The sequence below is a fragment of the Zosterops lateralis genome (assembly GCF_965231275.1).
Source record: "Zosterops lateralis genome assembly, chromosome: 5".
NCBI classification, from domain to species: domain Eukaryota; kingdom Metazoa; phylum Chordata; class Aves; order Passeriformes; family Zosteropidae; genus Zosterops; species Zosterops lateralis.
Window position 1 is genome coordinate 44,721,494 of NC_139766.1, and position 14,323 is coordinate 44,735,816.

A 14,323-nucleotide genomic window follows, 5' to 3' on the forward strand; every position below is an offset into this window, starting at 1 on the left:
CTGGTTTTGTTGCTTGTCTAAAGACGCAAAAGCACAGCTCTCTCCTCCCCACAGAAACTGCTTACACAGATAAAGGGCTGTGTCAGGATCTGTTCCAAGACTTCTAAGGTAGATCTGCCATTGCTGCTCAATCTATGTCCTGCAGACTTGTTAAAGCCTACCTCCCTTCCTAGGTACCTCTATTATTTACACACTTTTATCAGGTATCAAGCCAGTGGTGTGTGGCATTTGACAAAAAAACACTAAAGCTGTTTATCACTTGAAAATACCAACATAAACCAAAAGTGAGTCAAAGCTCACAGACAGAGCATGGATGAATGCATCTGGCAAGCACTCACTAGGAAAGAATTACTTGCAAGAAATAGAGGCATTTAAAACCTAAAAGCCACTTCCAAGCTTGAATGCTTTTGGCGTTCCTCAGGGGTCCTTACTGGGATTCGTGCTGTTTAACATCACTGACATGGACAGTGGCACTGAGTGCACACAGTGAGTTTAGCAATGACACCAAGCTCTGTGGTGTGGTTGACAAGCTGGAGGGCAGGTATGCCATCCAGAGGGACCTGGACGGATTTGGGAGGTGGGCCTGTGCAACCCTCCTCAAGTTCAACAAGGCTACGTGTCCCCTTCCTGGGTTGGGACAATCCCAAGTGCAAGTACAGGATGGGCAGAGAATGGATCAAGACTATGTCTGGGAGAAGGACTTGGGAGTGGATGAGAAGCTGGACATGTCTCAGCAATGTGTGCTTGCAGCCCATAAACCCAAGATATCCTGAGATGCATCAAAAGATAAATCACCAACAGGTCGAGGAACGTGATTCCCCCCCAGTCCCTCGCTCTGGTGATACCCCACCTGGAGGGCTGCATCTGGCTTTGGGGTCCTCAGGATAAGAAAGACATGGACCTGTTAGAGAGAGTCCAAAGGAGGGCCACAACAATAACCCAAAGGCTGAAATACTTCTCCTATGAAGACAGCTGAAAGAGCTGAGGTTGTTCACCCTGACAAAGAGCAGATTTTGGGGAGACCTCATCGTGGCTTTCCAGTACCTTAAAGAGGCTTAAAGAAAGGAGGGAGAAGGACTTTTTACATGGGCAGATAGTGACAGGACAAGGGCAAATGGCTTTAAGCTGAAAGAGGGTGGTTTCAATTAGATACTAGAAAGAAATTGTTTAATGAGAGGGTGGTGAGGCACCACAACAGATTGTCCAGAGAGGATGCGAATGTTCCATCTCTGGAAGTGTTCAAGGCCAGGCTGGATGGGGCTCTAAATAACCTAGTTCCAGGGGAATGAAGGTTTCCTTGCCCATGGCAGCTGGGTTGGAACTGGATGATTTTTAAGCTCCCTTTCAACCCAAACTGTTCTTTAGTTCTATTACCTCTATATTGGCAGTGTGAGTATGCCTATAGATAATTACCCTGAAAAATTCTATCTACTAGTAGGGGGATGGTATTCTATCTCCTTTTAAGAGGATTGACCATTACTGAATATTTTTTGCAAAAATTTCAGAAATAGGATTCAAGTATTTCATTGAATGCTGCCTTGCATTTTAATTTTGTTTAAATGGTGTGAAATTTTCTTGTTTTCAGGAGTCCTGATGGGGAATTGTTTCCAGTACTGTTTACTGTAATATGTTGGTTACTTCTACCTGAATGTTGTATTCACATATGAATTGTATCTTAGTTTGATCACTTCTTTTCTGGTGAAATCCATTTTCAAACAGTTACAGGCATTTTTTGAATGCCTTCTCTAGCCCTAAACACAGTCACTGTTTCATGTGCATTTCCAGCTGGCAGAGCTTGATACATGGCCAAGTGATTGCTTCAGGGACTTAATCACTTGCTAGAATTTGGTTATTGCACTTCTCTTTTTAAACTGGACTTTCACAGTGATTGCTAAGGAACTCTTGATGATTGTCAAGATTAAGCACTCATGATCGTTCTATACTGTATTACATGTATTACATGACTTTTTTTTATACTGTATTACATGACATTTTTGGGAATTTTTTCTTAGTAATAGCTGGAACTACTCCATTCAGCATGATTTTCTTAGACCTAAGTTTTGTCCAAATGTATTTTTCAATTTTATATGCTTGGAAGCTTCTGTGTCAATTTCATCAACAGCAACAAAAGAAGCAACAAAATCCAGTTTTTGAGGGCTCTTTGAATTTGTGCTATGGTCTATGGTTTATTTCTGGGTTTTCCTTCCTTAGTAATTTTACATTATACCAAGTTACCTTTCTGCCAAACAGCAGTGAAACATATAATATAAAAAGGAGATATCTGAGAAGTGGAAAGTGGATGGTCCTTGTTGTTCTCTGTGGTTAGTGGAGTTTAGGAGCTGAATACAGGTGCTGCATTTTGGCTTCACAGTAGAGAATCAGAATACAAACAGCACATAGCTTGTTTTACACGGGAGAGTCTCTTCTGTCTCTCACACATGCACATACCAACAGCATGTGCCTGTGACAGCAGTGCTCCACTGAAGAGTTTTGTATCCACACTAGATCACATATGAGCCATGTTGATTTTGCATTGTATTTCCTTGGACCACCATGCAATCTATCCATGCACAGATCATCCGAAGCATGAGGCTTTTGAGAACACATACCTGTAGTGGAAGGTTTCATTTGTCTGTTATACAGTCCTGCTGTACATTCAGTTTTATTCCTGGCCTTCTATCTTTTTACAGTAAAAAGCTTTATATCCTTCAAAGCATAACTATTATACCACTCGTACACCAAGAGGGGCAATGGAAAAAAGCTTCTGTTAAGGAACAATGATTGCAAAGTCAAGCACTGAAACACTAAAAAATGCACAGACAATCATTTGTATTCGTGCATTATATATTTTTCACTTTTGCGATGACTTTTTTTCAACCTGTACAATATGCTTTATTCACTGTGAGCATGGAAGTGCTCAGTGTGCCAGCACAGATATTGCTTAACATTAGGATTACTCACTGTTTAGGTGTATCTTCCTGTTCCAATTTGTGGTCATATACTTTATTGCTTTACTGTCCCTTATTCACTTGCTCGGAAGCTGAATTTATCTTCCTTATATCCTTTTTTTAGTGCTATCTACAATGGAATGATACGTAAAAACATTTATGATTTGGTTTTACAGCTACCATATGAAGTGAAGAAGAAATATAATTTCTCTTTAGATACCAGGCAACTGAAGTCTGGAGGGGGGAGGAAATTAGAGGTAAAACCACACAGGTGTTTGATTTAAAACACAGCCATATTTTTCATATCACTTTACTTATTCCAGTGTTAAGTGTGCACCTCACTGGTTTCAAGTAGGTCCTAAGATAACTTCTTAAGTGGTTCAAACCACGGTAATGAACTCAGGCCAAGACACACACCCTCCCAGCCGTGAACCACAGCTGCTGCCGCTCAAAAGCCTGCTGGCCCTCGGTCAATATCGGGGCCACAATCTGCGGCACCCACAATTCCCACAGCTCCCAGGGCTCCCGGCTTTCCGGCCACGCACAGCAGCTGCCCTTGTAACCCTGCAGAATCACACCATTGTTAGGAGGTCATTTATCCAGCCTCTCTTCCAAGGCGGGGTCACTCAGAGCAGGGGACACGGGGACCCGTCCAGGAATGTCTCCAGAGAAGGAGACCCCACCACCTCCCTGGGCCGCCTCGCCCAGTGCTCTGCCACCCAAGACCTTCTTCTTCATGTGGAACTTGTGTTTCAGTTTATGGCCACCGCTCCTTGTTCTGCCGCTGGGTACCACTGAGGAGTCCGGCCCCATCCTCCTCTCGGCATATTCTTGCCCTGGTCAGAGGCGAGGCAGCCCTTGCACCCTCTGCCCTTCCGCAGGAGGCCGCCCGGTCTGGCACACGCCGCTCGCCGCCGCCCCGGGCCCATCCCATCCCATCCCATCCCCGCCCGGCGGTGCCCGGCCGAGCCGCCCGCCAGCGGCCGCCAGGTACCTCCCCCCGCCGCCGCCTCCTCCGCCCCCTTTTGTGGCGGTGCCAGGCGGCCGCCGGGTTTCCTGCTGACGCCGGAGAGGCGCGGATGGGCAGGACGGGCCGGCTCTCCCCCCGGCCGGCCCCGGCGGCAGCAGCGCGGAGCGGTGTCCGGGGGACGCGCGGCGGACAGGGCGCAGGTGCGGGGCGGGCCCGAGGGCCGCGCCGAGGAGAGGGCGCCGGCCATGGCAGCCCCCGCTTCTTGAATGCTGCCGGCCGCCCCTCCGCCGCCCATGGCCGAAGCCTGGAGGCTGGAGGAGGACGAGGAGGAGCTGCGGGAGCTCGGCAGGAGGCACCGGAGGGTCGCGCTGAGCTCGGCGGCAGGTGAGCGGCGAGGGCGCGGCGGGCCGCGGCGTGGCTTCCTTTGGGCCGGCCCCGGCTCGCTCCCCGTGTCTGGATTCCTGTCGGGGGCAGGGCGGCGTTGGCGGAGCCGCCCCGAGGTGTGTCGGCCTCGCCCCGGGCCAGCTCGGCTCGGCTCAGGTGCATCCGAGCCTCAGGCGTGTGCCGCCCCCAGAGCCTGCTCCCAGCCGGTCATAGTCATACAGCGGTGTAAGTGAGAAAAGGGGACTCAAAGATCACCGCTTTCCAATCCCCCCTGCCGTAGGCGAGCACGCCTTCAGCTAGAGCGGGTTGCTCAGAGTGCCATCCAACCTGTCCTTGAGCACGTCCAGGTATAGGGCATCTGCAGCTTCTCTGGGCAGCCTGTCCCACTGTTTCCCCGCCCTGGAGCCAACAGGGGCACCTGCTGACAAGCACAGACCTGCCCAGGTGCCTAGGGTGCCCTACCAGGAAATTAAATGCCTTTTTTTTTTTTTTTTTTTTTTTTTTTTTTTTTTTTTTTTTTTTTTTTCAAAGTACCAAGGTAGAGGAATATCTGGATAGCAAAGTTGTTCACATTTAGGCATTTCTGTGTAGGTATGGACAGCAGGCCCTGGTGAACAGGCAAGAACCAGAGAAGGAGTGGAGTTAGGGAGTGAGCAGATTGATGTGTCTTTGTAGAGAGACCTGGACAACAACAAGCTTTTGGTTTGAAATTATAAATTCGAGTGGACCCTGGCAGCAGCTGAAATTATTTAATTCAGACATCATTGTTAATTGAGGGTGCAACGTGCATGTCACTGTCCAGTAATCACTGAGGTGTGGATGCAGTATTTCTCTTTCTGGCAGTGTAAAATCTCTTCCAGAATGAATAATTTCCATGAGGTCTGTTTCCAGGTAAAATCTCAGCCATGCTACATAGTCGAAGTTGAATTCCAAATATTCTGATTTTTAATAATTATGATACAATTGTAACAATATAGCACCTTCTGTGAGTTTCATGTGAGTTTCCATCCATTTGAGCAACAAGAAATCGAGTGTCCATTTGTAGTTGACAAAGACACAGCAATATGAGGGATCCTATAGGAAAACTGTCAACAGGCAGGCCCTGTGGCCTTCAGTGGCTCAAGTTATGTCAATGCCTATCCGTGCAGGTGCAGGATTAGCAGGGCCCTATTGAAACCACTGTGGTTTGGCAGGGTTATCTACAGGGTCCCGCCTTGTCTGGGGTAGAGTGCAAAAAACTAGTGTTGGTTCCTGCATGGTTTCCTCAACAGCAAAATGTTTGTGCTGCTGGTTGTGTCTGTTTTCTAAATGTGTTTCTTCTAAACGTTTTTATTAGCGGAAAACATGGAATCGGTTCTACAGTTTATACATGTATATAACCTTTGTCACCTTCTTGTGGAACAAAGCTTGTTCCCAGAATTTGTCTTTGGCACAATGCTATTAACAAATGATGAAAGGTGTTTTTTCAATTTTTGCTAGTATTTTTTTTTTTTCCTGACACCCACCCTCTGAAATGGGGCCAGCGCTGTTTGTTTACCTTACTGGTGTAAAGCATGTGTGAATGAACAGCTTTCTGCTTGAGCTGTCTTGCCTTCTTTCCATCTGTTTGCACGTCTCTACGCTGGAAAACACCACTAAGATTCCTAGCGGAGTATTCTTAAGGCATCAGCGAAGAATATCATCCAAAGTAAATGAGTTTGCTGCTCTTCCCTTACTTGACCTTTATTTACATACTTTTATTTACAAACCTATAAAAAATCAGTGGGGCTTTTTTGCATGTAATGTGCGGTTACACTGCCAAAAAGGTAATATAAATAGGTGTTAAATAAGCCTGCGAGATATTTTGTTGTAGGGTTTAAAAAATGTAGTGGCACCTTAGCAGTCTGTCAATTTAAGTATTTCAGTCTGTTAAACTAATTGTGAATGCAAGCAGCTTAAATTTCTGCTATGTTCAGCCTGTGCATGGAAGTGCATGAGGGCAGTTGATCACCTTTGTCCTGCTGGTGCAAGGCCTGTCTGCAATGTGGGAGCTGAAAGGTGAAGGTTCACAAGTGCTTGTGACATACTGAACACTCAGGAGTGGTTTATTGGAGAAGCAGAGCGCAGGAGGCTCTGGAATGAAGAAGTATTTTCCCTTGATGCCAGTTGCAGTTGTGCTGCACCATGTATTGTAGGATGAAGCCAGCTAGACTAAACTAACAGCTTGCTGCTGCTCTAGAGGTGTGATCTCCTTTAGGGAATCTGCAATTTTGCTCTTTGTTGCGTGTCAGCTCTGCTGCTTGTCCAACCTGTTGGTGAGTGAAGTCATTGGAGTTGTGGTTTGGTGGTAGCCTGGGCTGATGTACTGGGTGGCTGCCTCACTTGGAGCTCTTGTGCTTGCTAGAACCTGCCCCAACCTGTTCTGGTGCATTGTCAAAGCAGAGGGATATTTTTCTAGCTCTCTTCAGTGGTTGGGAGTCTTCTGATTCAGCTCACTGAAATGGTTTTGAGTGAATGTTGAAGCTGGCACAAGGGAAAGATTAGGAACATGCAGGCAGAGGGAGGTAAGTGCCTGTGCCAATCAGAAGTTAGTTTGGCTTAGATTGCTGTGAAACTGCAGCCTGAGAGCTGTTAAAGACCTATTCATGGTTTGTTTGGTTTGGGTTTTTTAATTAATTTGATTCACTGGAGGGTTGATTTGTTTATTTTTTTGCTCTGTTGGGCTGGGGGCTTTTTTGCTGGCTTAATGAACTGAAGATACTTAAGCACTAGACTGCCAGAGCAGGTGTTGAAGCAGGTAAACTTGGAGAAATGAGATAGGCAGAACCATTTGTGTCCATGGAGTAGTTGTAGATAGCTCAGGTGTCTTGTCTGATGGCCTGTGTCTACCACACTGCATGTCATGATCCCATGTCATGGCATTATTTTCTCTCAATTCAAAAAAGTTTTTATTTGGTATGTTCTGGAAAACCTGTGAGAAGATATTTAATAGATCAATTTGAAACTCTTCTAAAATTATTTTCCCTTTGAGAAAATGCTGATCGAATATATATATATATATGTATGTTTTTTGGGTTATAGGGAGGAGAACTACAACACATTCTTTACAAATTGAGAACAATGAAAGTAGTTGCATAGGTTCATTAAAACTGAATCATCTGGTCACCTGCTCTGGGAAAGGAAGCCACTTTCATTGGAAATTTTTAAGGTTTTTTACTGCATTATAAATAATGTGATCGATTTTTACCTCCCTTGTTGCTTATTTCTGTCACATGCATTATTGTTCTGGAAAGTTATAGAGACCACAGGATCTTTGCCAGATTTTTTTGTTTAGAATGTTAATATTTCTACTTAGTTTGTTTTCAATAAAGTGGAAACAAAAAAGTTCCAAACAAACCAGAACAATCTCACTAAAATGCTGTTTCTCTGTAGACTTACAGGTTCTCTCCAGTCTAACTCTGGGCCATAATCTGGTGTACTTTCTTATTTTCACTACCTTTTTATCCTGTGACTACTGACTAAAGTGGGCTTGCAGGAAAGTTGATAGTGAATATAGTAAATTTTAGTTCTGAACTGTGTTGGTTAATTATTTGTCCTTACTGTCAAATTAGGGCTGAGTACTGCAGTATTCTGATATTATCTAAAGCGCACAAGAAAATTTTAACATAATCAATATCTGCATTATTTCACTTTAAATTCTGGCCAGTGTTCCCTAAGAAAGAATAGCCCATTATGGATGTGGCAGAAATTTCCTTACTTAAAAATAAAATACAATTACCAAATCTGGAAGCCAATAATGAAATTTATTTGAGTTGATTGTGATTTTTACTTTAATGTGTGGTTAAAAGTTCAGGCAATCAAGGCTTTGGTTTAATTTAAAATTTCTCTTTTACTTACTACAGATGCACATCTGTGGTTAGTTCTCATACAGTGGCTGTAAATTTTGCACATGAGTTTTGCAGTACTGATGGAAACATCTCTGGGTTGAATTTTGTTGGGTTTTTTTTCCCCTTCCCCTATTTCTGTTTTGCCATAGTAGTTCAGATGATTCCTGGAACTTTTTCAACTCTAGTGAGCGGTTTTAGACTATGGATGAAATCATATATTTTTGGTTGGTTGGTTGATAGACTGAGTGCTTTGGGGTTTTTATGCCAAAACAAGATTTAGTTCGGAGTTGGATCAATTCATTACACTCCCACAACTCCCACATCAAACTGGCACTGACTTGTTTTCGAAGCTGAGAACAATGAGCTGTATCCAGTATAACAAATTAAAGTTGAATATTTCACTGCTCAACATGCTGAGAGGTTATGGGGTACATTTCTGTAGTGTGTCTGACAAAGTTCAATGAACATTAATTTGCAGGCATCATGGACTTTTTACAGATAAATGAACAATTTAATACAACAATGCTCAGCAGTTGTTCCCGTATTAATGCAAAACTGCGTATTTGGCCTTAAGAAGTAAAGAATAAGATGGTTTGAAATTCTTCATTACATTCTTGGGTCTGAGACTGTTTCGGTGGTGATGTCCTTTAAGGTTCACTGGGTCATAACAAGACAGCTCAAGCTTAGTCCTTCCCAAGGGGTCCCAGCGACCCTAAGGCTGGGAGGGAAGCATGATGAGGAAAAGGGTAATTCAAAGACTTAGTTGCTTAACCAACTCTTACATTTAAGAGCATCGTTCAGCTGGAAACTTCTTTGTCTGCATGCCTGTGTCCTTCAGTGCTGATCTGGAAATTGTTCTTGCTTGTCCATAACAAGTGTAACCATTTATCCTCTTTTATTAAGAGATGAGAAGAGAAAAAAAATCCCTATCATGCAGGTCCCTTGTTTTAAACAAATTCATAAATCTACCTACAATCTGCTAGTCTGCCCATGTGTACACAGGAAGCCCTTAAAAAGAGGGCTGACAGGAGCATTCAGGGTAGGGGAGTAGGTGCCACTATTTTGTTTATTTCTTTGTTTAGTCAGCTGGCTCACAAACTCACGAGGTGCTGGAGTTGATGGCCAGCTGAACATCACTTTCCTCTTTTCCTTGGGATTCAGTCTGTTCTGTTTTGATAGTCCCAATGAAGATTTAGAGCTTCTGTTTTAATAACTGCTTCAGGCTGCACACAGTAAAACACTTAAGACACAAAGAGCACGAATAATGTAATTCTCCTGTAATAATCTCTGACTGATGCTGATATGTTGTATCTTGTAAGTATTAAGAAGATTACATGATTAGGCATTTTTCATAACCCATTGAAGTTACTGCACACATTTCTACTGTATTTCATAGTCTTTGACTGTACCTTGCTTAAGGTAAATATAAAAACTAACTAAAGCTTTTCTGGAAGTTAAAAAATGTAGCCTATTCATGGAAATTCTGCAACATATCTTGAAAATCGAGTTAGTGGCAAGAAAAAAAATGCTTGCAGTTACTTGGCCAGGAGTGTAGACTGAACCTCGAAGAATGTTGTGTTCTCTGAAGAAACAATGCTTCTAAAAATGAAGGTTGGTCTTAGGAAAATAATTAAATAACTTCTAGTAGTCAGTGGGGTGATTTCCTAGCCAAGGAAACTGAAGAAGGACAAATAATAAGTATCATTATTAAGTGATTAAATAGGTCTTCTTAATTTAGATTAGAGCCAAAGCAAGGCACAGAAGTATATAATTGCTTAAGGAGGGGCGAGTCTGTAGCCAGAGAATGACCCATAGAACTATGATTGCCCCAAAACCTTGCTGTTACCTGTGTTGTAAGCAATCATTTCCTGTCAGGGCAGCAAATGATAAGTCTGGGTTGTGGCATAAAGAATGGGGATAAACAGCAAGTGTAAAATGAGTCATAACCTCATGGTAAGAAGCTTTTACCACAGTGGTTGTTGTTTACAGCTGAAAAAAAATGTAATATTTGTAAATAAATTTGTTAATATTTTCTTTTGAGAGTATAGCTTTTGTTGTCCCAAAATGAGTTCCTTCACACTGTGTGCAAGAGGCCAATCCACACAGAGTCGAGGTGTTTGTTTTATTTAGTTCAGCTCAGAAAGGAGTCCTAACTGGCAAATTCACAAAGCCAGTACACCAATTATCAAAACTTTTCATTATTTATACATTTTGACAAGCAAAGGCATTAATGTTTATTGGCTATAATTTATACAGTTCTCTTATTAATTAGTATTTTATTTCTGTTAGTTAAATTACTTTCTTGCTTCTTCTGCTAATCAGCTCATGTGCTCAGTCTTCTTTTGATTATGTGGGTTTCTTGAGTTGATGGCTGCGAGTCAGTGGTTGTGGTCTTCCTCTGCCAGAGTTGCCTTTTGCCTATTAGCTGGCACATCAGTTTGATGAGTTGGCTTTGTTTATTCCTCCTAATCTGGTTCCTGCCGGCCTTATCTTGGACATTCTGCCCAGTGTCCTTGCAGTCTATCAGTTCAGCATTCTGTTGTGATTCTGTTTCTCAAAATTCGTACTCTGAAGTTCTCCTTTTTCTTCTTTCTCTACAGCTGCAGTCACTGAGGCATATTAAGCTGCAATTACTGAGATGTTAAATATAATTTATCTATTTGGAAGCCATGCATCACCTGGATTTGAAATCTGGAAACAGCAGGGTAGTGGTGTTGACACTCTCCTTTAAAAGTTTATGTAGTTCTGTGTGTTTTGTTTCAATAAGCATCTCACACAATATGTGCCATGTGAAATTTTATTTTGATAGCACTAAAGTAATTTGCCATGAACTTCTTGACGCTAATTGTCTATAGTGAAATAGAATGCTTTAGCGTTCTTTAGTCTCTTTGCTTTGCTGACTTAGTGTTTGTGGCCACGGAAGTGTTGTCTGGAAGGGAGCTCTGGGGTCATCTAGTCCAGCCTCTCTCTTGAAGCAGGCCTGTTGCCAAGGCTAGATCAGTCCAGCCAAGGTTTTGTGTCTTGAAGTCTCCCAAAAGAGAGGGATTTACAGCCTCTGCAGGCAGTCTATTTCAGTGCATTGCTTACTCCTAATGGTAGAACTTCTGCTCATCTACAGCCTCAACTGCCCAAGCTACATTTGTGACCATTGCCCCAGTCAGCATTGTCCACTAACACCAGGAAGACTTTGCATTTGTGGTCTTGGTTGCTGCCCTACAAGGAATTGTGTGTTGTAGCTAAATAGCTTCTTTGCCTTCTCTTTTCTGAGGTAAAAGAGTCTGGTCCTGTCAGCCTTCTCATTGCACAGTCCTGCTTTGCTTATTCAGATCCTCAGACTGTACAAAAATGTAGTGGAAGTGTTGTTTTCATTGCTGGCCAAGATTTTTTACTCTGCTCTTGAAAAACAGTATCACAAAAGGCACTGAAACATTCCAAGAGCAGATTTGGGAACACAGTATATCATCTGTCGATCTGTGGTTTATGCTTGGCAAGCATCCTTCCCTTTAGAGAAGGACAAAAATAAGTTTTGTGGGAAAGCATAGGTTTAGTGGCTGATGGCACATACCAAGAAAAATTCCCATTTTTTCCCCTCAATGTTGTATAAATTTTGACAGACACAGGATCTTATGTATATCAGTATTTTTAAATTGACCACTTGATGTACTGCTGGTACACTAATTGCTTCAGGTGATGTTTTAAATCTGTAGAAATTTGTATGGATTTTATGTATTATTCTAAAAACATCAATTTGACATTGCTACTTGAGAATTTAGAATCTTCTGACAGAAGTTAATGGAGTGCTAAATAAGATGCTTCAAAGATGAACCTAGTTGGTTTGGAAAATCTTGCATGTGTTAAAAAACAAATGTGTCCCTACTTTCCTGCTTTCTATGGCTGTATTTGGGTCCAGCCTGAAGGGCTGGATGGCAGCAAGGCTGAAAAGTTTCACGCTGGAGTAGAAGATGTATGCAACAAATTTTACTGTTAACTTTTTTCTTTTCCCTAAGATTTTAAAGAGGTTATAGAATTTATTTTGTGTATGTGTTGCTACCTCAGCCAGCTTGTTCAGGCTTTTGAAGAAAATATGATTGGATCAAAACATGGTAAAGATTTCAAATGATTACTCCTGTGGTTAATAGTGGGCACACACTCAGCCTTTCAGAGCTGTGCTAGTCTGTCCCTGCACACAAGCTGAAAAAACAAATGTCTTCAGGAAAGTATGCAAGAAACACCTCCTAGGATTTAATTTTTACTTCCAAGAGAGATTCCTTCCCCTTTGCAGTCAATTTCTTAGCAACTTCTGGGAGGCTCCATATGAAGTGCCCTGCTAAATTGCTGCCAATGGATTAATCTTTCATAAATTTAATTCCTTTTTTGAATCCACTTAGACTTTTAGTCTTCAAATCTTACATGGTAATAAGGAACATGATCATTTAATACATGAAATCAGTTACTGCCTTTTGCATCCTAGTTGGTATTTCTGCTGGGTACTTACTGGTTCTTGAATTATGATGATAAATTTCTTATCTATATTCTGCTTTTTAATGTAGTCTTGATCATGGTGATTTAGGTAAATTTTCAAGCACTGTGTTTCCTATAAAAGGGTTTCTGATCAATTCTCCTTCTAGATAGAATATTGTATGCATAAAAGAAGCTGTTTGATTTTTTCTTTGGTTATAGCATTTAGATTCTATTTATAAGAGATAAGCTAAAATTAATATAATTTGCTTTCTCAAGGCAATAGTTTTGTATTCATCGTGAATTTCTTCTTACATTAAAACCTGAGTGCTTGGTATCACAGATCTCTACATGAAAATTGGTTCAGGTTCTGCATATTTGAGCTAATTCATTTACAAGTATTTTTGAGTGCACAGTGTGCTGTGATTTTATTTGTTATTAAAATACTGTTGGTTCATCTTGTTGGAGAGATGAGACATAAGTTTCTGGAAACAAGCTCAGCATTTCAATGACTTTCTTGTAATAAATTACTCCATTGGTGTGCTGTATTCATTCATAACTATCTGTACTGTAAATGTAGGGTACAAAACTAATGAAATGTGGGACTTGGGATCAAAGTAGAAGTTTTATAAGAAGTCTCTCTCCTTCCACCTAGTACTTGAAGAACAGCATTGCCAAGGGCCACAGTTCAACTGATGCCAAATACTGTAGACTTTGTCATTTGTACTAAGCTTTCCATTCTTCACAAGTAAGTCTGACACAACACCCAGTGAACTCCAAACTGGGATAATGAAGTTCACCTGAAATGGAGTTCCTGAGGCTGAGCACGTGCCATGTTCTACTTGGACAAGTCTACCACGTCCATTGTTTAGGCCAGTCAAGTCCACACTTGGATGAGTGTCACTGCCAGCATGAAACAAGTATTACTAAATAATGAGATGGGCTAATGCTGCAGACCTCATGTATTCAGCACTTATTGGCCTAACTTCATGAAAAAAATGAGTTTTTTTCTGTTCTAGTGTGCAAAGCTTGCTGTAGATCACCATTGTCATCTCTGGGAAATGCATGGTAGCAGCTGCCGTGACATCAGGCACATTTCATTCCTGTAATTGCTGTCCACTAGCTCGATGTTTGTGGATCCATTATCAATAACTACTTGAAGTGTGTCATTATGGTATTTTGGCACCATAGCAATGTAGAGGTACTTATTAGTGTATTTACAGAGGCTGAATGTGTCTGACAGGATCTGTAGGCCTTTTGGAGAGTTCACAAAATCGGGGAGAGGTCTAGGAGTACATGGGAGGGTAGTTATTTCCTCCAAGGTACCAAGCAATTGGACCTGTTTCTGCCAGCATTACCAGAGTGTCCAGAAAACCTGTATTTTTCTGTGGTAAGCACAGGATTCTTTGTTTGGAGGGTTTCTGAATGCTTAATAGCTTTGCCATCCTTTTGTTTGGTCATTTTAAATTGCCATATGATTTTTACCACTCATCGAATTATAGGCAAAATTGCTTTGTATTACCTTGAGTAGCAACTCAATGGATGAAATTTGCCTTTAGAAGACTGAGAAGAAGATGCAGTAGCCTCATGTCAAGCATAGAAGCAAGTAGAGAATTACTTTTATAATAGCTGCTTTTTCTGCTGTGTGTTTTTGAGGGGCTGGGAGGAGGAGAAAATACAATTGTCAAAAATCTGGA

At 42.0% G+C, this 14,323-nt stretch overlaps 1 protein-coding gene across 2 annotated transcripts in view; it reads left to right on the plus strand.

The window, feature by feature from the left end:
• Positions 1-4,184: 4,184 nt before the first annotated feature.
• SH3D19 (SH3 domain containing 19) overlaps positions 4,185-14,323 on the plus strand; it is a gene marked incomplete at its 5' end in the record, with an annotated part of 83,573 nt that continues 73,434 nt past the window's right edge. For both annotated transcript variants that reach the window (XM_083861519.1, XM_083861520.1), the window contains one exon: positions 4,185-4,302. In XM_083861519.1, the coding sequence (XP_083717645.1) occupies positions 4,185-4,302 (118 nt within the window). The remainder of the gene's footprint in view (positions 4,303-14,323) is intronic.